At 40.8% G+C, this 26,372-nt stretch overlaps 2 protein-coding genes across 3 annotated transcripts; one reads left to right on the forward strand and one right to left on the reverse strand.

Moving 5' to 3' along the window:
- Positions 1–715: 715 nt before the first annotated feature.
- On the reverse strand, positions 716–5,239 carry psmd14 (proteasome 26S subunit, non-ATPase 14). The gene is made up of 11 exons (XM_041938109.1): positions 5,144–5,239; positions 3,909–3,964; positions 3,498–3,569; positions 3,267–3,386; positions 3,021–3,091; positions 2,605–2,755; positions 2,347–2,454; positions 2,012–2,086; positions 1,803–1,928; positions 1,167–1,229; positions 716–890 (listed from the first exon to the last, which is right to left on the reverse strand). The coding sequence occupies exons 2-11, from the start codon at positions 3,954–3,956 to the stop codon at positions 792–794; spliced, it is 933 nt and encodes a 310-aa protein (XP_041794043.1). The 5' UTR covers positions 3,957–3,964; positions 5,144–5,239; the 3' UTR covers positions 716–791.
- A 4,678-nt stretch (positions 5,240–9,917) lies between these two features.
- rbms1a (RNA binding motif, single stranded interacting protein 1a) lies at positions 9,918–26,187 on the forward strand. Of its 2 annotated transcripts, none has more exons than XM_041956469.1 (14): positions 9,918–9,989; positions 12,494–12,636; positions 14,310–14,368; positions 15,565–15,656; positions 16,622–16,779; positions 17,869–17,948; positions 18,063–18,163; positions 18,827–18,876; positions 18,974–19,064; positions 20,831–20,881; positions 21,750–21,851; positions 22,602–22,670; positions 22,904–22,978; positions 24,180–26,187. In XM_041956469.1, exons 1-13 carry the CDS (start codon positions 9,939–9,941, stop codon positions 22,970–22,972), a joined length of 1,116 nt encoding a protein of 371 aa, XP_041812403.1. In that variant the 5' UTR covers positions 9,918–9,938; the 3' UTR covers positions 22,973–22,978; positions 24,180–26,187. The 2 variants fall into 2 exon arrangements, with proteins under 2 accessions (XP_041812403.1, XP_041812475.1); XM_041956541.1 differs by lacking the exon at positions 9,918–9,989 and adding an exon at positions 11,496–11,518.
- The last annotated feature ends 185 nt before the right edge of the window (positions 26,188–26,372 follow it).

The raw sequence follows: 26,372 nt of genomic DNA on the forward strand, positions 1-26,372 counted from the left end.
GATGCAGCTTTGGGTCCCCCCTTCACATACATTGCTTTAAATTATATTTTGATTAGTGAGAACTAAGTAATAAAAACCAAGAGAACAAGATTGGTTTCCCTTTGTTACCAATGTTAAATCCATGTCCGTCCGTAACATACTGTTTGTAGTGAAGTGTATTTTTGGCAATACAATCAGCACAATTTCAACCCAAGATTAGTGTCACCAATTCAGTATACGACCAAATGTGAAATATGGTCACAACCTCCACTTCTGTTCCAGGAACCAGGAAATGACCAGGAAAGTGTTTTTGAAGACCATTATGAGGCCATTCGACCTTTTGAATGTCATCACTTCATAATTTCATCCTAAGCGCCTTTTTTCAAAATCTTGTCATGAAGTCTATGAATTCCTGAGTGTTCAAAAACATGTTTTGTGAGGTGACAGCGACTAGTCTAATCAGTTCATCCTTGAGTCAAAGTGGATGTTTGTGCCAAACTTCAATATTCTCTCACAGAGACTTCCCATTCACAAGAAGGGAAACAACATACAAAAGGAAAGGAACAACTGAAAACACTATTTTTAAATGCAGAGGCATTTAAAAAATAAATAAACAGAAATATAACTTTCATTTTAACAGAAAAAGGTATTTGCTCTGGTAGAATTGTGCAACATGCTGCTTGGACATTAAAATAAGGTACCGCCCCTGCTCTCCAACACAAACCAGAGACAAGCCTCCATTTCATACATACATTTATTTTATATAAAAGAAAACAAGGGTTTCAATATTAACAGTTATTCACACAGGGCCATCACTGGAAAACTACGGTATCCAACATGGCAGCTAGGCACTGAACAATGTTGGAAGTCATTAAAACGTCTACGTGCTCCTCCAAGTGCCTCTTGGGATCCTGCACGAACAGAAAATCAAAAAACATCAATAATGAGATGTGATTGTGTTAAGAAAGCATTTTAAACCATTGGAATTTGTTTTTTGACAAGCATTTAAACAAACTTTAGGAAACTTAACCAAATCTCTGCATAATCTGACTCTAATCCAATGCACTCTGTGTCTCATTAACCTCTACTCAACACCATCACAAACACTGACCTTGTTATAGCAATTTATCAAATTCAAAACAATTAAATACACAAATCTGATCTGAAGATTGAAATTTAATTGTTACCTGTTTTCCGACATTCTTGATTGCCAGCTGCTCTGGGGTCATTTTGTCCTCTTCTTCAACAGCCTGATAAGAAAACACGACAGTGTCTTAATACTGAGGGGGGGCACACCAGGAGCATGCTCTTCATGCATATTTGCATGCACGCAACACTTTTTGCAGGTTTCACTCTGTGGAGATACTGTATCATTTTTAGGCCTTGCAAGACCTTAAGAAACCTGTATGAATACAGCAAGTGTGTGCGCACCATATAAGGACCAGCATTAATACGATGGAAATCTATGAGTATCAAAGTCCTGAAGGTGGAATCCTGAACAGCAGCTCAGCAGAAAGTAACTCACTGATCCTATGACTGCTGTGCCAGCGTCAGTGAATTAAATGACAGATCAGCGATTTTGCTCGTTACAATACTGGCCTTTAATCCCTGAATTAAAAGAGCCAATACCAAGAACGCTTTTAAAGATGTTATTAAAATACACAAACTTTTTAAATCTCATTTTCTACAACCCCAAATAAGGCACACTAGAAAATTGGTCCCCTTTGTACCCTTTTAAGGCCATTTCAGCCATCTGTTGCGTTCAATAAAATGGGTTTTTCAAGTTTACAAAGATTGTTTGATGAGATCTAAAAGGGGTGTACCTTGTTGTAGTTCTTAGCCAGCTCCAGCATTTCCTTGACGATGGTCTCATTGAGCTTGCAGTGCTCGCTGTAGTCCTGCAGGGTCAGGCCCTCCATCCAGCTCTTCTTATGCAGGTTCAGCAGCATCTGAAGAAGGATAAAAGTTATCTTTCTCCTCTTCCATTAAAAATAACTAAATAAATCACTCTGTGAAGATTGTATTCTCAAACCTTTTGCTCCAGCTCGTTTTTCCTGTAATTGATGGTGATGGAGTAGTAGTGTCTGTTCAGTCCATGAATCAGAGCCTGAAAACGTGAAAAGTATATGGTGTAACAACACGTACAAGCTCTCGGTGCTGAGTGAAAAGTCCCAAACATTAAGGTTAATACTCCACGACTTTATTGTGATTGGAACCTGTTTGGCTCTTTTACACTAACGGAGGACTAAGTCACATTACAGTGGTTTGATATTAAGACAGTGCTAGTTTTCTCTCATTGCAACAACATGACTTTTGACGTTTTTCTGACAACCAATGGCTAAGAAAACTAGTCAAATTAGGTCTTACCTGGATTGAGGGCTTGTTCAGATGACCCAGGTTGGACGTGGTTTGTCTTGGTTCATGACCCAACACCATCATGTTGGCGTTGATCAGTCTGAAAGCATCAATGACAACCTGTAAAAGGCAGAGGCCACACATGAAAGCAGTTAATGAACAGTAGTCATTTCTAATTCACTTTGGATTCACAATTAACAGCAGATCATTACACAATACATCTCGAATGCTGTGTTCCAAGGTTCGACTGCAGCAGCCACACATCTTTACCTTTCCTTTGACACTCTGAATGGGATCAACCACCACTGCAACAGCACGCTCTGACAGGGCCTCGAAGCTCTGCTGTGTGTTGATGTCCACGCCGGACAACCAGCAGCCAAAACCAGGGTGACTGTGGTACCATCCCACCACCATCTCTGGTCTGATGAGCAATGTGGGTGCAAGAAAGGAAATATGTTTAGAAGGTATTTAAAAAAGGTTTAAACTTTGACAAAGAAATTTGTTGCTTCTTCATCAAAGTGAGGTTTAATAACTACTCCACCTTGAATTTACACTTAAATTGTTAGTTAAGATGAAAAAAAGTCACTTTTTTTTTAAATTTTGGTTCCAATACATTACAGGTCTAGGTCACAAACAAATAGTATTTTTCTAAATACTGCTTTGGTAGATATGTGTTAAAATTTTACCTGCCAGTCTGTTTTAGCATGTCCAACATCTTGGCCTGGAACACAGGGTCCACTGCTTCAACACTCACACCCTGAGAGGTAGAAAATGATCATTTAGTAATAAAAAGCCAAGGCAACAATAAGCACCATACAATTTCTTGTAAACTTGTTGAAAAGAAGAGTCAGCTTTATTAATCATCAGATCCAGCATTTTCTGTAGCAGACCCACAATGATGAATAAATTTGATATTAGTGAAAAATACACACTGTTCCTGACTGGGGCATGGCAAACACATCAATCACTCGCACTGTGTAGTCATCAACAAATTCTCCCAGCATCAGTCCCATGACCTCCATTGGTACACCAGCACGCCCGTGCTTCAACATCTAATTGAGAACAAATACACGAGAGACACATCACAGAAGTGTTACTTTAAATACAAAAATGAATATAACTACTTTGAAAGAAAATGTTTAGTGCAGATTATGTGTGATTACCTTGAGCAGGGCCAGAGAGGAGATGTACACCTGCTCAGCTGTGTCCACAGCAGGTGCATCTGTCGGGGGGCCCTGAGGGGTCAAAGCAAAGTTTATTTATTAGTTTAGGCGTTTCAAATAAAGTCTGTGTGCAGCTAGTCATTACAATTGTTGAGAATTTTAATGCATGTTACATATTATGGGTTATAACTTTGTATCATTTAATCCTGTGGTGTTAATGGGCTTGACATCAAATTTATGCAATCGTGGATTCCAACAGTGTTATAGGTGGGAGCTTCAAGTTTTGCCCACTAAAACTTTTTTTTATATCTTATCAAACAACATTTTAAAGTACAAGCTTGAATATCTTGAAGTTTAAATGTCTATTTTGTATTACTTCACCATCTATGGACAACTCAGACTTCGCATTACCTGGCCCAGCCCCGGCATTCCACCTCCGAGCCTCAGCAACCGGTCCATATCAGGATCTGTTCAGCAGACACAATAAAGACATTAGCTTACTGGCAAATTATACAGCAGACCAGCAACCTGTATAATTATAAGATATCAGAAAGATACATCTAATTTTTCACAAGCTATTTGTAAGATCTGATATAGATAAACTGAAAAGCATTTCAGGACAAATTCAACACAGAGATTTCAAAATAGACAAGTGGTGAATGACAAGTTTTCTTTTCAAATAGAACGACCCTAGAGTAGAAAGAATTAATTAATTACTTGTCCACTATTTATTTAATCACCAACTATTTTGATAATAAATTAAATGGACTAAGCTGTTTTTTTTATTCTCTCAGTCCAGCTTCTTAAGTGTGACTGTTTTCTGGTTTCTTTAATCCTCAATGAGAGAAAACTGAATATATTTGTTGTGGACAAACCAAGACATCTGAGGATGTCATGCTGGGCTTTGTGTAACACTGATCGACAGTTTTCACCATTTTTTTTTTCACCATCGACACTGAAAACAGTTGCAACACTAAACGACAGTATATAATATTGAGATTGTGTTCTTGTACATTACGCTGGGGATTTTCGATTAAATTTAAATAATTTGCTTGGATTTCTCTCTGCGGTGACACTTGACAGGTGGTTTACAGGACTTTATCCCAAACAGCAGAAATTAACAATTAAAATTTCTGCTCACCTATATAACGTTAATTATGACCTAAACTAGTAGATTGATAAGTACGATTAATTCGAGTCTCTTAGGGCCTGTTGTATTTAATTTACAACATTAACGTTATGGGTGTAAGAGTATTTGAGGACCCGAGGAAACCCTGAATAAAAACTTAAATTAGCAACCAAATCGCTAGTTAGCTTCGGTTAGCTAGCTAATTTGCCCATTGTCACGTAAACATACCATAAAAAAGCCGAATAACCACGCATTGTTCTTTGACTCAAACTACCATGTACTGTGTTTTAGCTATAAAACAACTCGCAAATCAAGCATTACGTGACATTAAACTGTTATTGCCTAGCAGTTAACGTTACTAATAGCTTTAGCGTAACAGTTACTGTTAGCTTAGCTTACTCATGCTTAGCCTCTGTCTTCTCGCACAAGAAAAGCAGCAACAAATTATCAACACTGATTCCATCTCAGCGTATTTTATTAAAGCTCCCATCTGTGCAAAAGCTGTAAGTCTACTTACCTGTTGTCAAATATTTCGGACGTTCAGAAAAGTCTGTTTCTGTGTTCAGTCGAATCAAACCAACTGGCTACAATGAATCAGCCAGAAATGTCTTTTTAGAAATGCTACTTCCGTCGCACGTATGACGTCTTTTGTTGTAGCCCGACTGGCAGCTGTGAAATCGTGACACAAGGGGGCGCCACAGTCATTACATTTCATAATACTACTGCTGCTACTGCTACAAGCCGGCTTTTACTATGTCTTTTCTACAGTAAAATAATACCAAAAGCTTCCATAAATGAATATTTTCTATAAGAAATGGATAAGAAAAAATATCAGCTACTTACTAAATGTATTATTATATTACTTGCTCTATGTTCTCTGCAAACAGGACAACTGCAGGTTTGAACATAGTAATATTTTAAATGGATGATGTTTTATAAGAAGGTAAAATGGTTTTACATAACTGCAGTATACTTTGTTAGTAAAACCCAATAAGAGACCCCAATTCCAATTGATGGCATAGATATGTTTTTAAGGAGATTAATGTAAAAACATACTCACTAATTACTTGTAACTGGGATATTTAAGTTCATATTTTAAGGCAATTAGCTCCACATTTTCTAATTAAACAAAATATAAAAGTGCATCCTGAGTATGCCCTTGAGCACCTACCATACTGAATACAAAGAGTGAAAGCAGCTGTGATGTTTGGATGGTTTCTCATATTTCAATGTGCAAGCATTTCATTATTCCCAAGGGAGCCACAAACTCTGGGCCAAACCACACCATCATTGGGCTTTTTGGAAAAGTTTCTCTGTGTGCTGTCATGCTTTCTTGCCAGACAGTTGCCAGTCCAGCGGAACAACTTGCCTCACCGATCTCACCTGGTGATCTTACACACTGGCCACACTGCCTGGCCATACAGGTCAGGCATGCTGAGGTTGTCAGTGGGAACTTCCAATTCCCCAATTCCTCAGTGGATGAGGAAGGGGCAGATAATCATCCACATTCCTCAGTCCCTCCCACTCCACATCCACAGGACCTCTTATTAACTCAACATCATTCAGTACACTTAGCAGCCTTAGGAAGGGCTAAGTGACTTTCTCTTGCCTTTAAGGGTTAACCTACATTAGGTATATATTATTAATGTTGTCTCTGAATCCAGTGGCTTCAGTGTTTGTCTAATTATTGCTGTTATAGTTTGAATGCAGTCTTCTATAATGACACTTTAGCAGGTATACATGCCCCATTAAAGGATATGATGTAACAATGACCCGATCAGAGTCAAGACAATACAGGAAACAAGCTGTCATTATTTATCCTTCCATGTGGACCGAGTGTATTGTTCTCTGAATCGTATTGCTGACTGGGTTATCTCATTGAATGCAGCTCTGCTTGTGATTGGTTGACAGCTTCCCAGATGTTCGATTTGAAAACTATTCCTGTTGTGGCTCCAAACAGAGAGAAGTCATTTGTGAAGCTTTTTGATAAATTACCCAGACAAACAATGGATAGATGGAGGCTACAGATCAATTGACCTATTGGATACTTGATACATTTGAGGGAGAGCAGGTTAAGAATACAATGGAAATAGATGTGACATACACAGCTTTAATTTGTTTAGGATAGTTAATTCACAGTATTTAAATCCCATAAGAAATCTCACCTGTCAGCAAAAAGGCAGATTACGACACATTTGATTTAACAGGATTATTAATCAATAACCACCAAACTGGGCAATAAATAGCACAGGAAATCACTGATACAAAGACTATTGAAGGTTATTATTCAGATAAGAATGATTGGAATGTTCAAGGACCATCAGCGGTAGCTTGAAACACAACACCAGCATGAAACCTTAATCCTACCAGCAGAGGAAATAAGGGAAAGAAATTTGATGCTTTAAGAGCTTCCCTGCACCCTGATGGGATTTGGATTTAGCTTCGCTTTATAAATCTCAAGCAGGACCCTCAGCAGGACGGCTACTAGTGGCAAGCACTGCTTTGTGCCCTGAGTGTCCTTATGTGAATATAAAATGAGCGTAATTAGATAAAATTGAATAGCAAATGTGTCCAACACATCTGGGGCCACATATGTTCCTGCGTAGCCGAAAATTTAAGTTATTCTGCTGCATCTCCACTAATCTGTCCACTTTAGCTGTATGAATAAACAGAAAACTTGCTTATAGCGGTCTAAAACGCACATTATATACAAAGATGCTAAGTCGAGGTTTGATTGATGCTGGGTGTCTTTGTTGCATATCCTTCCCATTCTCTCCTTTCATTTCCTGTCATCTCTGTACTGTCCACTTTGAATTAAAACCAAAGGACTATATCAAACCATACTGCATTATGTCTGATTCCCAGTAGCTCTTACATGGATAATGAGTTGTGATGCTTGCAAAATGTCAATCAAATCCTTTAAACATGAAGGGTAAAAAAAAAAGGCATACAAGGAGACTTTTATTGATATGAAAACCTCAGAACACAACAACAAAAATCTTATTCCATGGTGGATCACATGGATCTACATCAAGACTTTATAATGTTTCACTGAGTGAAATATTCAGACTAAATGAATGAAGATATCCAGCATTTTATACACATTTCCCACAAATTTCAGGCAGCAGATTTAGAATATCTGGAAATGTTGTGACCCCCACAAGAATGTAGAATAAAGATCTACATGTTTGAACAGAGTTCTGCTGCACAGCATGCTCGTAGAGTGTCTCAGTGAGGTCTTGTTAATGTATTGAATGGTATTATTGTGTTGCTGAATAGTAACTTATCATGTCAAGTCAAGTTTGTTTACAAAAAATGCATACAATCAGGGCCAAGGCTAGTATTTTAGAAATGCTGGGATCATCAGTAGCTCCAATGCACGTTTTGCATATTTTCTTTAAGTTTTGCATATCTCATAGTGATTTCTTTATGCAGTCAACGGCTCAATAATAATTTATGTAAATTCAAATTTTAAATGCTGTTTCATCCATGTCAGAGAGAGGAATAGATACAAGATGGAGAGACACAGGGTTTTGTAGGACTGTGCACTGAACTGCAATACATTCTGAGTACCAACAGAAATCTGTCTGTAGCATTAAGTATCAAAACCTGTCATGTATTGAAAGTTGGTATATGTATATTTGTCCTTTTATCGGATACTTCCTGATTTAAATCAGAAAACATTTATTACTTTGGTTTATGTTTTATTTCTAAAAGTTATTAATGTGCAATGCACAGTTTGAGAAAAGGGTCCAAACATGGTTATATTCTCATCTCGGCACCAGTATCCTAGATTAATTTATTCTCGGTCAAAACATTACCACTATTATCAATATTATATATTCAAACATAAGTCTAAACTCAGTGCAGGCAGTCTGTAAAATAACAAGCAAAAGACCTAAAGACATGGATATATTCAAACAGATGAAGGGGCAGATGAAGAATAGAGCTGGTTTGAAATGCCTCTTGATTGACTGTGTTGGGGGTGGTGGGGTGGGGTGGGGTGGGGTGTGACCCTGGTGTAATGAGGGAGGCTGTTCCTCAATCTGTGTGCAACAACCGAACGCTTTATTTAAGCCCGTGCCTGATGAACCTAAAGGGTCTTAGAGGTCAAACGCCGGAGATCAGACACATAGGAAGAGGCCGTCTTATTTGAAAGCATCAACATCGACCCACCACATCTTAAAATCAATTCTAAAATATGCTGGAAGCCTTTAAGCAGAAAGTACAGAGCTATAGTTCCTCTTTTATCCCCCAATCATTCAGTGATGTGAGTTATTTGTGTGCCATATGTGAAAAACGCTTAGTTTAGCCTTTTACAGGCTGCATATCAGCAAATCAATCCTGTGAATGCACTCAAAAGGGGGAAAAAGATTAATGCTGCTCTTGATTTAGAAGTCAATATTTGGTTTCTGCTTCAGCATTAAACCTTTATGTCACATGATCCACATGCAGTGGCCCACTATGTGGAGCCTATAGGACACCAGCTGCATTTGAGAGAGCAGCACATTAAAGATAAGGGTAGAGGTTTAAATGTGTGTTATTTCCAGATGCTCGCTCTCTGTTCTCCTCTCTGAATCCGCTCTCTCCCACAGTTGGCTTTACAGGGAGACTGTGACCTCCAGCTCAGGCCAGCTCCCTGCTTGTATTTCATTGCATCCTGATTCTCTGACATGTAGTGTGCTGGATGGGGGGAAGGGTAGGAAGAGGAAGAGGGTGTGTGTGTGTGTGTGTGTGTGTGTGTGGTTGGTGGAGGTGGGGGTGAAGAATGCTTGGTATGTGCGGACGACAACAACATGAAAGGCGACGAGCGTTCAGCCCAACCGATCGTGCGCCGACAAATCAAACCCAAAAGCGCCCCGCGTCCGATTAGAAATTGCGCACCGGGCACCGGACGCGTCGACGCGCCCTTGTCGCCAAAAACAAACCGCCGGTGCGCGTTTTTATGAGGCGGCCACGCAGTTTATTAGATGGCGAACACCCTGCAGAGGCGGAGATGGTTTGGTCTGTAGTAGGTGGGACTGCCGAGCGGGCTGCAGCAGGACGTCGTAGATCAATGAACCGGACCGGAGGGTTGGTCCATCGCCTGGTGTGCATCTGACGGTGTAGATGTGTCAGTATACCTATGCAGGACCGAGGCTTTATCGCTGTTAAAAAGCCCGTTCACTATGCGGATGTTTTGACCGGACTGGCTCTTCTGTAGGCTCCACACCGCTTGGATTCCGTCTCTAAGTGGCTCATCGTTGCGAATTTTTTTTTTTTTTTTTTTTTTTTTTTTTTGTGGGAAATAAAATCTATCTGTAACCTCCAGGATGATCTTTGCAAACACGGGCAACCCGCTGAAGACAGCCAATCGTAAGCAGGTAAGCCATCCCACTCATTGTGTGTTTTTTTATTACGATTATTTCTGTCTACTTTTTTTTTCTCACACTTGAGGCAGCATTTTAATAAACAGGCTGGATAATAGCAGCAATATGACAACGGGGAGCTCTTTCTGGCTTTTATGTTGGATTTATGCATTTATATCTCATCCTTTTAATAGCAAATAATAAGAAATAGAGGACAAATCGATCCACTGCTCTCAGTCGACTTACAAACGGGAAGCTGATCCTCTGATCGGCTCCATGGACAGATAAAACCAGCTGCTGACCCGATCTATAGCTCTGCTGCCGAGACTTTAATTATTACGTCCATATAACCTTGTTTGCCCAGTCACTCTGGTCAATGTGCACGGCAGTCATTGTAGCCCATTTTCCAGATTAATGTATTCTGGGTGAATCCAGAGGGAGAGAATAACGTAATGTATGTCAGTGAGCTGGAGTGAACTGTGCTGCCTGCATCCTTCATTTTGACCTCTCAGGTGAACAAAAAGGTAATTGGAGGCCGTGCCCCTTTGCTTTCCCATCACACCTTTTGATTGAGATTGAAGATGGGAAAAGAAGGCAGGCACAGAGGTGAGAGGCAGCTGTTGTTATAACCTGCCATGATGGGAATGTGAGCGGCGTGGGTTCAGTTTAGAGCCCTGCATCCTGCAAGAGCCCAAATATCCACCTCTCACATTTTAAACTGTAATATTTATTCATTAGAAGGGCCCGTCTATCACTCTGAGGGCAGGAATCTGAAGCCAGCCACATATGAATCCCCTCGGGGAAGCAGCGAGTGAGTTTTCAGTGTGGGTGTAACGCAGGTTTAGTCTGCTATAAGGTGTGATGATGATGCCTCTGTGAAATGCACCACCGTGGCTGCCCTCTAATGGAGTAGGCGTACGGTCTCGGAGGCCTGATGTGAACCCTTGATGGTCTCTAACAAAGTTAGCGCGGTAATTGCACACCAACAAAAATGTGAGGCCTCCACTCGAAGACATTGCAGGCTTAACCGCCACAGCGATCAATTCCTTTTCTGTGCGAGAAAAATAGCTGCTGTGAACATTTAAGCATCACATGACGGTGGGAGAATATCAGTGATTCTTGCTGGCTCGGCCGTGATTGTATCCGCAGCTTTGGCTCTCGGGGTGGATTGTCCTTTGGTAACGGACAGATGGTGTGATTCTGCCATGCTCTGTCTTTGATCTGATCTGGAGAGGGTTTGGGGAGGCCGGGAGCTATTTTAATGAATGAGTAAGAGGAAGGAAATGCTTTGCAGGGCAGCACTGCGTGGTTTGGCTCACAAGCATGAAGGGAACTGTAGGTTTCTGATAAACACTACAGCAGGATGTAAGACCTGAACAGAGATTTAATCAGTTTGCGATACATAAAGGCCCACACACAAGAACTGATGCGTTTTAATGGACTCTGGGGTACACTCGTGGACAGCTAGGAGCTCAAAGGTCAAACCTGCTTGCCACTGAGACCCTGACAGCGGTGGATGAAGCATTCAAATCCCATAAAGAAGAGTAAGAAACACTGTAGCATGAAATTATCCATGTAAGATGCCTGTATTATGAACAAAATGCTCTTAAACTATGAAAAGTATTTATAATGCAGGAACATTTTTGTCAGATTCTCATATTTTTGATGATATATTATGTTATATCATAGGATCTAATTACTTAATGTAGTAATTTGTCAGTGTGAAGCTAATATTAGGTACTTTATACACCTCTGGGCTGTTTATTAGTAAAGCACTTCTTATTCTAGAAGCTCATCATATGTATGTTTTTCATGCTAAATTCTAATCTGTGAAGTTACCATGAGTGTCAATATTGATCTTTAATGTAGTGGAGTACAAGTATAAAAAGAGCATATAATGAAAATACTCAAAATTGCACTTTAGTAAATGTGCTTTCACCACTGTGCTCCTGATGTTGTCTCAGGTGTGTGACAGAGGAGAACAACCTGAGTTGTGTTGACTGCTGTGAGGATCATTGATGATTATGTTTAAGTTTAAGTTTATTTACTTTATTGATACCAAGACTGGGAAATTATTCTCTGCTTTTTACCCATCACTGGGGAAACACACACATGCAACATGCATCATGCAGTGAAACACACACAGGAGCAGTGGGTTGCAATCAAGCGCCCGGGGAGCATATTGGGGGGTTAAGTGCCTTGCTCAAGGGCACATCAGCTGGCTAATGGAGGGGGAGGGAATACTCCACCACACCCACATTTTTTCTGCCAGTTCGGTGGGGGAATCGACCACAAGCCGCTTCTCCAACCTCAGCCACGGCTGCCCCCTTATCATCTAAAGAAGAATACACGATGCGTCACATACATGAAATGATAATAAAATCAGATCGTACCCTTCCTGTGTTTCCTACGTTTTCGTTTCACGCAGATGAGAAGTTCTTGTGATCTCTGTTGACCTGGATTTAAATTAGATTATCTAGCTCCCCTACACTTCCTAACAGTGGGTTTCCTGTGTGCAGTCCTACCCCATGACGCCGTCCAGTCCCAGCAGCAGCAGCAACAGCAGCAGCACAGGCCTGGAGCAGCTCAGCAAAACCAACCTGTACATCCGCGGGCTGCCTCCCGCGACCACAGACCTGGACCTGGTCAAGCTCTGTCACCAGTGAGTACACACTCATACCCAGCATGAACATAACAAGTATGCATATGTGCGTGCACGCCAGTGTTTTGTGGCTGATATGCTAGTTTGCTGAAAAAAGGGGCCGATAGTGGCCTGAAGATACCGCATACCAGTGCCATTCTAGTCTGATCCTGGTCTCTCCCTGACCACAAGCACATACTGTACAACGTGTCCAAAATACTGTCTGTAAGCTGCAAATTTATGTTGATGATGTTGATGCAACTGTTATATGATGTGGGGGGGGGGGTTGTAAATTAATTCTTAATTTAAAGGAATATTTATAGCTAATATAGCTTTTTTTGCTTTCCTTTCTTGTAAATATGAAGCCAGGAGATGTGTAGCTTAGTTTAGCACAAAGACTGGAAACAGGGGGAAACAGCTAACCCCTGTGGAACTGCAACATGTCATTTTTACACTTCAGTATCTGGCTGTTAAATCATAGACTGTTGGACAGAGTCACACTAGCTGTTTATTTCTCTTTCTAGTCTTTATGCAAAGCTAAGCCAACCAGCTGCAGGCGATAGCTTTATATTTACTTTACAAATATGAAAGTGCAATCAGGCTTCTCATCTAACTGTTAGCAGGTAAACAAAGAAAGCTTATTTCCCCAAAGGTGGAGCTATTTGTTTATGAGCTTATAACGTTAAAACATTTCTTTGTTCTGAGTTTCAACAGGGTTTTAGCAACTTACAGAAATCGCTTCTGATAGGTTTAGAAGAGACTGTTGGGACAGTTTCCTAAAATAAAAGAAAATATTTTGCATTAAAGTGGCTGCAGATAAAAAAGCTGAAATGAAATCCAACAAAGAAATACTGACTGTCTGCAGTTTTAGTGCAAATGAGAAGAAACCACACGCACTGGTTTAACCAGTCTATACTGACACATGGAGTACTCCAGCCATCATACCTCTACAAACAGACGCTCTCATGCAAAAGTCGTAGCTCGGCTGTGGTAGGCTCTGTGAAGCGAGCTGTAACAATGATTGTTTTATAAAAAGAAAAAAGCAGAGTCATGTAAAGCGTCCCAGTGAACATGTTCAGGGCTTGATACTATAGGCTTCAGTCCGAGCGGTTAGTGTGGTGGATGCCATAATTAGTGGAGTTTTGTCTCCTCTTTTTCCCTCTGAATCACAAACATATGGAGGGAGGCATTCACCCATGTAACCAGCAGCAGCAGCAGCTGTTTGTGTCGTGTTTGCTTGTGTTTTGTTCATGTTCCCAATGGTGTTTGCCAGCACAAAGCAGAAATGAAAGCGCTTTTCATAGCAACAAGGTCTGAATGGTGATGTAAGCTCGGCATTCAGTCTGCATGGTGTGTGTGTGTGTGAGTGTGTGCTCGGAGAGCGGCTCGAAGCTTGTGCCACAGTTCAACTTGAGTATAAAGTCAGACATAAGCAATGCCTGAAATGTTGATGTTGGATTAGTGGTGTCTGGCAACATGTAGGAGATAGCAGCGATGTGACCACGACCAGATTTTAATATTTTCACGAACTGTTCTTTTTTGCTTGGGTCATGCTTTATTTTTGATCTTGCTAGACGAATTCCCCTGGAAATAGAAACACAGACTAACAATAACAAGATGTAACGAGAAGTACAAGCCAAATAAAAGACGTTTGAGAGTTTTGACAATAACCTACATGTTGATGTGTGCACCAGGTATGGCAAGATTCAGTCAGCGAAGGCAATCCTGGACAAGACAACCAACAAATGTAAAGGTCAGTATGGTTATTAACTTACCAGTCATCACTTATCAGGGCTGCATGATGAGATGAACAGTACAGCTTAAATCCTCATCCAGTACTGGAACATATCTCTCACTGCACGTTTGGAAACTCACCCCATAAACTGTTTAGTTGGAGCATCAAAGTCGTTTTCATGTACTCGTACTTTATGACTGCGTGCTTGTGAGATGTAAAAACATGTTTTCACATGTTTTTGATTTTTGAATGAATTTCCATACCTTCCAGGCAACTCCTGGTTTCCATTCGTTTCCAAAATGCATGAAAATCGATTTGCGCTGTCTTGATAGTTGCTCGGGTCGTGCAGTCCATTACGGTGAACACGAGCAGCGAATGCGTCTGCCCTTATTTTTGCCAAACTTGTTATGTTGTTGTATGACATCACAGCTGAACGTGCAGATTCATTTGCAAAGTCTGCACTGCATCACAATGCAATGATAACATAAAGTTGACAAAAACAAAAGCAGATTATGATGGATTACCTGACGCAAGCATTTTTACAGTCTTTGCAAACAGACAGAAATGAATGTAAACCAGTGAATGATGGGAAAACACATTCAAAAATCACAAACACCGTGTTATGCTTTGGAAAATGGGGACAGACACACTCAAAGTATGTCTATTTTGTCATAAATAAAGAGATCAAAACATTCGGATTAGGTCCTTAATGGAATAGTCCAACATTTTGAGTTCAAGACCCCAAGAAGTCACTGCACCCAGCCAAGAAATAGTCCCCCCCGAAACTGCATTTATACACTGTTTTTGTACTAATTAAATGAGATAAAGCATGTTTGTTAGTGCTAGCAGGCTAGCTGTTTCCCTTGCTTCCAGTCTTAATGCTAAGCTAAGATACGCTGACAAGGTGCTGGCTCTAGTTGCAGAGAGTGAGTATCAATCTTCTCATCTCACTCTTGGGAAGAACATAGATTAGCAGATTCCCCAAAATGTTGAATTATTCCTAAAATATTCCAGAGAAATCAGATTTTTAAAAACTGTTTTGCATCATCAGTGAAAATATTAAAGAAATCTTTATACGTTTACAGTAATAAACAAATCAAATAAATAACAGATCCGACCCACCCCTCAGTAGAAGTGATAGCACTGAATGTGCAGTAGGTGGTTGGTCTTATCATTAACGACTGTTCATGTAAAAACTGTTTTACGGACTACAGGTTACGGCTTTGTCGACTTTGACAGCCCTGCGGCTGCTTTAAAGGCAGTACATGCTCTGAAAACCAGCGGCATACAGGCCCAGATGGCCAAGGTGAGTTTGGTGCAGGCATGTGTGTGTGCGTGTGCATATTTGTCTTGCTTGTGAACATCTCTGTGGGCTTGTGCTTCTTTAATGCGTGCATGTGTGCAGTGTGTGTTGGAGAATGACATTAGACTGGTCACGTGACCTCGGCTGACAAGCTGTTCTTCCCGTGACCCCATTTACTTTGACTGTAGAAACCAGATGTCACATCTCTCTCTGCCAAATAACCTGTCAGTGAGTGTGACACGTTACGCACAGGACCACCAGCTCACACACTAACACACCATCCCAGTGAGGTTATGCTGTGCAGATTGTGCAGATTTTTTACCAGTATTATTACTATGTCACTGATAATCAGCCATGCATACTGATGTAGGCATATCTGCAGCGAGGCACTATAGCAACAGTGCTGCTGCTGTGAGCCATTCTTGATCCTCTGTGACTAATTTTAAGTGAAGCACATCAGTTTTTCATTTTTCCAAAATATTTTTAGATGACAAACAGGGTGTTTCTGCATCACATCTGTGATTTGTCTCATAGTGGGCAGCAGAAAGTGCCTGGATCACTACATTTCTGTCAGTCCCTTCGCTTTCCCAGCCCAGCGTGCGTTGCTGTGCTTGACTTAAATTCATGGGTGAGAGTTCATTGATGAAGGGGTTGCTCTCTAGAGGCCTGCATGTAGCTGCTGTGTTTGGAACAAACACGGAGCACAGTTTGTGTGTTGTGGTAGCTAGGCTACGCTGCTCTCCTGCTGTTTCTATGGAAGACTGTGCTGAGCTGCTGCACGGTACAGATGAAGTGTTTTTCTGTGTGTGTGTGTGTGTGTGTGCAGAGGAGAGCTTATTAATCTTTGTTTAACCAAATGTCTTGCTCTGACCCTTATGGGTGGCTATCTCCCAGGTCAGATGTCACATGCAAGGTACACTATAAAACAGTCAATGTACTTCTTATTTTCCATCTTTTTATGTGGGCAGCAACAAGAGCAGGACCCCACGAATCTGTACATTTCCAACTTGCCTCTCTCTGTGGATGAGAAAGAGCTGGAGAACATGCTGCAGCCCTTCGGCCAGGTCGTCTCCACACGGATCCTCCGAGACTACAGCGGCAACAGCCGAGGCGTGGGCTTCGCCAGGTCGGTCACAGAAGATTTCTTCTCTGCTAAATCGCTGTTTAAGTAGCTGTAGAATAAACCTGCAGCTTTGATCACAAATCTATGATGATAAGTAATCTGCTAACGCCAGAATTACCAGTCAAGTAATTTTAATATTCTATAGAAAATAAGATATTTAAGATAAATATGTGAAAATTTGCTACAAATTCTTTAATATTGTGGAATGTTTTGGGCATTATATTACACAATAGATGAACGGAGGTTGAGTTTTATTGTAATACAAAGCAACCAAGACAATGTTCAAACATGCATCTTTAAGCTCAATAGTCAAACCTACTAACTGGAGTCAGTCCTGCCCTGTTGGCTGGACAGGACTTCTGTATTTACACTGCTGTCTAGGGATTGGGGAATATGGCCCTAAAATACCAGGATATTTCGGGGTACTTCTCTGCTAATCATATTCTTGACGACATGACAGAATATGGCGTACAGCTTGCCAAAGACTGGCCGATGCTTTGCTGAGCCAGTGTAGTTTCTCTACTTGATTTAGAGCTCACAATAGCGGCTGAGCTCTCTGCAATAAGTTTGCTGTCTTGCCCCCTTTTGTTGCTGCAGCCTTCTCGCACGTATTACATTTTGCATCGATTTGCTGTGCAGCTGATCTTTTGTCACCAGACCACTTCCACAGAAGTTGCTTCCCGTTTTGGAACCAACTCTTGCACCATGGAGCCAGGAGCAACGTTGCTTTCGCTTTCAGCCACGCTTCTTGTCGCTGTGTGCAACGATATTACGATTTTATGTCTTATCACGATATTTAAATCTTTGCTAAAAGCTATGCAGAGATTATCATGAAAGATATGATATGGAACACACATTCTGCTCTCAGTACGTTTGCAATAGCAAACAGTGTCAATCTGATCCGAACATGCAGGAAACACGGAGGCCGTGACATCTGTGTGGACTTTTTCCCTTCAATCCACCCATGATCTACAGCGATATAACTTTACCGCTAACTAACAACACCACATTGTGAGAAAGAAAATTTGACTGCGGATGCGTGTGATTGTAATGGTGAGTCATTGTTGTTTTATCTTCTCCTCCCCCCGTCAGGATGGACACAACAGAGCAGTGTAATGCCGTCATCTCCCACTTCAATGGGAAGTTTATCAAGATAGCGTCCGGAGCTCTGGGTAGGAAAGAATTTCTCCTTTCTGTACACTTTCCTTCCAATAAAAACTGTGGAGGCGGTGATGATGGATTGGTGAGTGGCTGCTGACATGCTGTTTTTTTCTCTTTGCCCCCAGCTCCCTCTCAGCCATTGCTGTGTAAGTTTGCAGACAGTCAAAGGAAGAAACATGCTCATAGTGGATTTGTTCCCAATGGACAGACGGGGGATCTCAGACTAGTATGTATCTGCCTGTCATCTTACATGTTTTGTAGCCTTTTGTACCTCTTTACTACGTGTTAACATGATAAGAATGAATAAATGTAGTCTTAAAAATGGCACTATGCATACTATGCCCTTACAACCAGAGCCTAACCAGTGTGTATATTTTATAACAATAGTAGTAAAAACAGCTTGCAAATGAATAAAATAATCTTCAGAACATCATAGTTCTACAGAATTTATAAATCACTTGCAAAGACATTCTTTATTCTTCATCGGATCCCCATTAGCTTTCACAAAGTGGTTGCTAATCTCCACTTGCTCCTTACTAAACAAGAACAGAAAAACTGTACAAAACCAGAGACTCAGAGTAAATACTAATTAAATAGTCCATTTTTGCTTCTTTTCCACTCTTTCAAACACATTATTTCCATTTTTGAACATGTCAGGGTTTTGTCTCTAACTTTTCAGTGATTATTTGTACATTACAAAAGAAAATGAGAAATGAAGCTATATTTCAAAAATGCTAAAATTCTTCCCACATAAACCTATTATACTGATAAAGTGACCATTTTCATGCATACTGATTGTTAGTGTATATTGTGTTCAGTTGTGATGATACAGCAGTGAGATACAAATATGTACAGTAATGCCATTTTATTGTCTATTTCCTCACCTTAGGGGGCAATGACTCTTACCTATGACCCCTCCTCCGCTGCCATACAGAATGGGTAAGTTACACTCAGGTTATGGCAGGTCATGACACCATTTAACTTTCAACAGTTGTAATTCTTGAGCTTTATTTTGAAATACTGCCTTGTTTCCCAGATACTATCCTTCTCCGTATCCAGTGACCAACAGGATAATGACTGTTCAGCCAGCGATGTCTCCCTACATGTCTCCAGTTTCTGCTTACCAGGTACTGGTTCTCTGAAGATTCCAGCCATAAACATGTCCAACAGCCAGAGCTGAATTTAAATCATCTCTCTCTTTCCCTCTGTGTTGCATTTGAGGTTGCGGCGTGTATATGTGGGTTAAGGTGTATTTTTGCTTGTGCGTGGGTTGTACAGGTGCTGTAGATGTAGGAATTGGTGCTAAAGCTGTCCTGCATGGGCCATCTCACACTTTGGCAGCTCCATGTGACGTCGGATGATCGTTTGATTTTTTGCTAGCTTTGTCGATCTCATGTAACATGACAGAAAGCTTAAGGGTTCATAGAAGGGAAGTGGTGAAAAAAAACCACAAGTCTTTTCTGATCTTCTCTGAGCCACACTTTCTCTGAATTGGGTTCTTGCTCGCTGTTTCGTAATATTTCCCTTGTTAGGTTTGATTCACTACTTTCAGGGCACCAGAAACACTTCCTACCACTGCAAGATCTGGCTCTTGAAACTAATTTGCACATGATGCATGAATTGGAGGGGTCCTATGTTGCAGGGTTGCAACACACAATGTAGCCCTCTGCCAGATGTTGTTCAGATGAAGATGATCGACCTGGCACCTTAAGGCCTCTGGTACTATGAACACTTGCTGTGTGAGCTTTCTTATGTTTGAACAAGGAGTTTTTCATACCAATCCATAACTACTGTTGACATCTAACATGGCTCAACTTGTCAGTCAGTTAGGGGGAGGCGGTTTGTCTCAGGGGCTCCCCTCTAGGTGTCCTATTTATTGCCAATCTGACCACTGAAGCCTCCAAGTAGGATTATAGAGTAGGTAAAGCTTTTCTAAAGGACCCAGTTCACTCAAAATTTTAACACACACTGCATCTAACAGTCTCATCCAAGCAACCCTCTCATCCCCTGCGAGAAATGAGAGTTTGATCACACATCCATCATATTTATGTAGGAGTTTGATTCCAGAGGCGAGTGCAGCCATATCCAGTTGCTATCTCTTAATTTTATGCTCCAGCTCCTCCGCCTCCAATGTGCCCTGCCTTTCTCCCATCGGACACTGCACCTGATAACTAGCTTTTGCCTTAGGGGTTGTGTAAGTGGTTAGATAGACCTGTGGTTCCAAGGTGGGCAGCCCCAGAGCCCTCTAGTGGACACCAGAATTGAGAGAAGCTGGAGAGCTAAAAACAGAGGCTCACTGGGCACAGGTGATGGACTTAGCTCCTAATATAATTACATTTGCAAAAAACAGAGGTCCTGGTCCAGAGGACCTGGTAAAAGGCCACCAGGATAACCTTCTGTCGGCTTCACGTAAGTTCTGGAGAACTTGGGAGAGGGAGGCAGAACCTCACCAAGGCTATCAGCGAGGCGACAAATCGTTGACCTATTCAGACAGACATGCCTTCAGAGCAGGAGGCAGAACTGTGAGATTCATGGCGTTTGGAGGCCATCCTAATGGCCGAGGTCACTGGGGTAGTTTAAAAGCTCCACAGTCCCATGCCCCTAAAAAACTGAAGGCTTTGGATATTTTTGGGCTGTCATGGTTGACCAAGGTGCCTGAGCAGGAACAGTGGATGGATGGATAAATGTATGGGTGCAGTATATGCTGCTGCAGTCCAAATGTGGTATTCAGACTGATGACATCCTTGTATTTCTATTTAGAATCAAAACACAGCTTTTTGCAATTGCAAAGTTAGTTTGTAACATTAAAGTTTTATTCAGGACATGTCAATAACCCTTTTCCTTTCATCTGTCTCTCGCTCTGCCTCTCCCTTCCTGTCTGACCACACACTAGGTACAGAGTCATTCTTGGGTGGCACATCAGCCATATATCATGCAACACCCGGTAAGGGAACAACAGCGTTTGCTTTTTTTAAATTTTATTCATACACTCGCTCCTATTCCGTGTACAGGAAATGGGAGTGTGGCGCCGCTACAGCTAAAGCTCTGAGGTCACTGTAACTCAGTGTTGCTTTAATCGGCCTGTTCTGCTGACACAATCAAACCAACAACGTCCAAAACTTCCCCAAACGTAGGAGAAGCACGGAGCTCAGACGAGTTCTGGGAAATAGCCACTGCGTGTTTACGCGTTGTAAGTGTGTATGTGCGTGTTGGAGTGTGTGTGAAAGAGAAATGGAACAACTAAAAAGACATTCAGCCACTGCCGCCCCCTCCTCCCCCTCTCTGGATCCAGCAGGAAATGCCTGAAGCAGAGACAGTCTTGTGACTCTTTGACTCTTCCAACAGATGGTTTCCAGTGGAACAAGTGTCTCTGCTGATCTGCCCCCTCCCCCACTTTTTAGTAGGAAATGGCCTATTCCCTGAAGGCATCATGTTTAAAGGAATACACCCCGTCTGAAAACAGACCCAGAGCCGCCAGCGTCATGCCTTTTACATATTTTCATCCCTTAACGTAACCCTGGAGCGCAGAAAACAAAATGTGTGTGTAACATATTATCATAGAGTTATTGCTGCAGCTGGATGATTTTATATTTTGTAAAACCTCAAAGCCACAAAATCCATTTTCCCCCAGCTAATTTGGCCTGCATACACAGGTTTTAAACTGTACTGTGTTTTCTGTATACTCAACCCTGCCTGCCACTGCTGTTGCAGCCTATATGTTGGTATTTTACGAGGTGTTTTGTCAGAATGACTTGATTTAAACTGTAGTATCATGTGATATGTGGTAATAACACAGCTGCCTTGCATTACAGGCTGCTGTGATGTCTCCCTCTGTGGATCCCTCCATGTCACTGCACCCCTCAGCCATGATTACTCAGCAGATGGGTCAGCTGTCTCTGGGAAACACTGGAGCGGTGAGTGGAATTCTGGGATATCCGTGCATAGTTTTGATCAGATTAGATCTGCATAGTGGGGTTGAATAGAAAATACTTACAATCATTAGGACAAAATCTTAGTTTCAGTTTATGCAACCTGACAAATATACACAGACTCACCAGAAAGATGTGCAATGGGGGCATTTTGCACGGATCCTTGGATTAGTGAGGTGGAACCTTATTTTGCTCAGCACAAATTGTTCCTACTGTAGAAGGAAACATGGTCTGTTGATATATAATATAAACCTGTTTAACGAACATATTGTCTGAAACACAACGACGCTCAAAGATCTCTTTGCTCACAGTCGGATATGTCACCATCAGCTTTAGAAACAGGTTTATTCGTCTCCCCGAAGAGAAGATGCTCTGTTTGTGATCTGATTTAGGTACAACTGAAGATGAAGTCAGTTTCATGTTTTTTGCAATAAACAGTGTTTAGTAAAATGTCCTTAATTTGACTTCCTCTGAATGGACGATCATAGAAAACTTGTGGCAGATTTTATTTTTAGAGCTTATAAGTCCATGTGGCACTTAAATGTGAGGGGGTCAACTTAAAACACACCTTTTCTTATTGGCTTGTAATTGTGGCCTGACCTGTAAAGCACTTTGGATCAACTCTGTTTAAAGTGCTATACCAATGAAGATGAGTAGCACAAGATGCATGTGTAAAAAGCCAGATAAAATGTGATATACCATTGCATAATTTGGATTTCTTTTCTTATATTACAGTATCTTTCAGCCAACCCTGGTGTCCAGGGAGCTTACATGCCTCAATATCCTCCCCTGCAGGCAGCACCTGTAAGTTTATTGCATCTTTGTCTCATTCACCTTCTGCCTGGTGTCCATTTAACTGTGATATATCTCAAAACAATGATTGTTTCAGAATATTGCAACAGCCAAAAACCCATTCATACGGCCTCAAGTGGTTTCTAAAGTGTTCGTCCTCTGAGACTATCAATTATCTCTGTGCAAGCACAGTGAAGATAGTTATTATCGTTTTCGAAATGAAGAGACGCTGTTTTGCTTTTCAGGAAAACGGCACGCCGCAGCAAGTGGATTCTTCCAACAACTCGTCTCCTTACAGCCAGCTCAGCAAGTAATCACAGGTACGCTCTGGGCTTTTCAGTGTAAACCGTCTGAGGTGCATGCCAGCAAGTTGTTTATTTCAGCAGATTTACGCCCACATAATAAAAGTCAGGGTGCAGCTTTCCTGATAAGATGCCAGCGGGTTATATGTTGCAAGTAACTGGTTGGTTCAAGGTTATGGAATCAGTTACTAAGGTTTAATGGATCAGTTATAAGCCATTCATGTGAAGAAATCCTGGGCTGAAAAGTTATTATTCATAAAACCTTAATGCAGGGGGCCTTATTGAAAAAAGGTGCAAAACAGCAGCATACATACACATTTTAAACTCACTCTTTTTATTGACTTTTAAAGAGACGATTAACAAAAATGACATAGAGAAAAATAAAAATAAACAAATGCATACCTATAACTATATATGTATATATATATAGATAGATATATATATGTGTGTGTATAGATAGATAGATAGATAGATAGATAGATAGATAGATAGATAGATAGATAGACAGACAATAAGAGACTAAGGATTACACTGGAATGTGTTTCTGATGCACATTTACAAAAAGTCTGGTTTGGAGCTTGAGAGTTTTCATTTGTCCTTTTGGGTTTTCAAATTGAAAGTAATCCTCCATTATATAATTATTGTCCACCAGGTCAATCCGTTCATCAACACAAGCTATTTACTTTCTTCAGCCGCTTCTCAGTCTGGGATTTCTTATAGTACAAGCCACCAATAATATTCTCAATGTTTGTCCTTCTTCCTCCACTCAAGTTCCAAGTTTAATCAGGGATATGAAAGAGAGAGAGAAAAAAAAAACATTTTGCATCCCACAGAGGGACAACTGCAAAATATGTGAAAACGATTTGTGTCTTTGTTATCACAAGATCTCCAGCAGTCGCTCTGATTTGAATAGGACTTCTTGTGGGCAGGGGTACAGAAATAATAACAAATAACATTCTTCCAGCTAAATTCTCTCCAACATGGAGGTCTTGTTGTTTTGCACTGTTGTGGAAAAATCTCCTCCCGCTTCTCGTGTGTTATTACCAGATTGTTAAACTCAGATTTCAGGTAAGAAAAAAAGATGTTTTTCCTCCTTCAGCAGATGGATGTTGGATGTTGGATGTTAGACATACTGCTACACTGTTTAGGTCAAAGACAATAATAACCTAATGTTGCTGTTCTTGTTAGTTAATAGTTCTGCTCTGTGTCTCTACTTTAGGCTAGATTACCGCTCTGTGTGCCAGAGGGCAGGTGGGAGGTTGCTGATGACATCACAGCGATAACAGTCACCGCCTTCTCTGATTGGACCAGACACATGAACTTTTTTGCACAGCCCCGATGTTTGTGGTGGAAAATGAGGACAGTGTAAATGGACTCAAGCAGTTGGCTAATCACAGAACAAAACAAAAAAAAATTAAGATTTATTTTGATAAGAAACCACATGCTTTTCTTTTTCTCTTTTTTCAAGGATTCTCAAACAAATGCCAGAGGACCCCCCCCAAGTATGATGTGATATTAAAATGCATGAGATTGAGATATTTTCCCCCTTCAAGGTCTCTATGATTTTATAGTTCCTTTATTTGTGATATATGAAAAACCTTGCAAAACCTTGTTTGCACTGAAGTCTAAAGATCCAGACTAGCTTCCTTTCTGTTTTAAAGTTGCCACAGAATAGCGTACAGAATCAATTAATGCTCAACTGCACTTGACAGCTGATACAGGTGACCATTTCATTAGGAAATTAATGAATTTATTATTGGAAAAAGGTGCCTTCCTTACGTCACATCAAACGTTCGCCAACATTTTTTCATCGAACTTGATCAGGTGTCATATTTCTATCTGATTGGTCAAATGTGTGTGTGAAATCATGAGATTTCCATTGAGTGTTTCGCTGTCTAGTCTTCTGGTTGCAATAAAGACAATGAGAGTCCCACGGCAATACTGAGAAAAAAGAACAGTGGCAAACCCAGAGCAAGGTAATTCCTTAATTCCCCCTCTTTCCTTTTTTTTTTTTTTGAAAACTTCTAGATGAGACGTGAAAAAAGAGACGTGCTTTTATGAAATTACAAGTTTTACACCCAATGGACATCTTTTAGGAGGGTTCTTTTTTTCTCTTGTGGTCAGCTTGACCAGTGATCTACCTCATAGTTCTGCTGGAGTCTGCTGGCGTTGTGGGGTTTGCAGGTAAAGCCCCCTTTTCACCAGAGAGGACGAAGCAGAACAACGGCCATGCTCAGGAGCTGGCTAAAATAGGACTTCTGCCGTTTGTCTCCCACATGCAGCGCTTCTCCTCCTGATCTGCAAAGAAACATTGTGCTTTGCTTCATCTTTGTTCGTCATCGCTTCTGTTCTGGTGTTTGTTTTTCTCAACATGATGAGTGTTGTTGAGTTGTGAGGCTCCATTTTAGAGATTCAGAGTAGGACAACTACTAGCTTCTCCCAAAAATAGTTGGTTTACAATGTGTTTGAAACAAATGAATGCAGGCTACATGCATTGACTTGCTGCATTTTTCTTCATTTGCCATACTAGACAGATCTTAGATTTCCCTTACCTTCTCTCTTTTTCCTTTAAAAAAGACTATGGGTCACTATCTGATACTGTAAAGCCCTAATTTTGGTCGTTTGGTCATACAGCAGTGCAATGGCAAACAATTTGGATGGGTGGAAAAGTAAGAAAATATTGCCTCACGCAAAATAAATGCAACAATCATGTACGAAATACTTCAAAAACAGCAATATTTAATAAGAGTTGGATGGAAGTTGAAACCACATGATTGACTGTGTTTCAAAGGTTGGTTTGTTTAAGATAAGATTTGTAAATTATATACATTCAGGGCCAAAAGTGAAAAATAAGTGAGTTTTATTGCTTGCTTTACATTTTTCTTTAAGCTGATGATTTCTGATGTAAGAACTCTACACTACTACTACAAGAAAAAAAGGTCAAAGCTGTACGGTCGCGGTGCTCCTCCCCGATCAATAGTACTGTCGCAGTAAATGCTCACCATCGGAAAATACAAGCGGTAACCAGGCTTTTACTGAGCGTACTTTCCCATTCTGAACATTTTTTGCTGGAAAAAATGTAAAAATTAAAAAAAAAAAAAATCTTGTACATGTTATCCTCATTGCTTCCTCTGTCACCTTCAGCTGATTCTCAATCAATCCTCTCCTTGCTCTCTCCTTTGAAGACATTGGAATAAAAACATTGCTGAATAAAAGGCTCTTTCTCAGATACGACTCTGGTGTCTTTCATATAACTGTGCGTATATATCGGGCTTTGGCTGCACAGGCAAAACCTGGATGAACTCATCTGTGGTTTTGATCTGTTCATGTCATTTGTCGACAATAAAAAAAACACAGAATATCACCTATCTTTTCCTTTAGATCAAGGTAATTGATTTCATAGCATTTCATA

This window comes from Chelmon rostratus, chromosome 1, assembly GCF_017976325.1.
Source record: "Chelmon rostratus isolate fCheRos1 chromosome 1, fCheRos1.pri, whole genome shotgun sequence".
NCBI classification, from domain to species: Eukaryota; Metazoa; Chordata; class Actinopteri; order Chaetodontiformes; family Chaetodontidae; genus Chelmon; species Chelmon rostratus.

Excerpts from the sequence above, each read along its gene's own strand:
- psmd14 (XM_041938109.1), bottom strand. The coding sequence starts at position 3,956 with ATGGACCGGTTGCTGAGGCTCGGAGGTGGAATGCCGGGGCTGGGCCAG. Across the intron at positions 2,756-3,020 it reads ATGCTAAAACAGACTGGCAG|ACCAGAGATGGTGGTGGGAT; the intron begins GTAAAATTTTAA and ends ATTGCTCATCAG. Across the intron at positions 1,230-1,802 it reads TGGCTAAGAACTACAACAAG|GCTGTTGAAGAAGAGGACAA; the intron begins GTACACCCCTTT and ends TTTTCTTATCAG.
- rbms1a (XM_041956469.1), top strand. The coding sequence starts at position 9,939 with ATGATCTTTGCAAACACGGGCAACCCGCTGAAGACAGCCAATCGTAAG. Across the intron at positions 15,657-16,621 it reads TACAGGCCCAGATGGCCAAG|CAACAAGAGCAGGACCCCAC; the intron begins GTGAGTTTGGTG and ends TTATGTGGGCAG. Across the intron at positions 16,780-17,868 it reads CGAGGCGTGGGCTTCGCCAG|GATGGACACAACAGAGCAGT; the intron begins GTCGGTCACAGA and ends TCCCCCCGTCAG.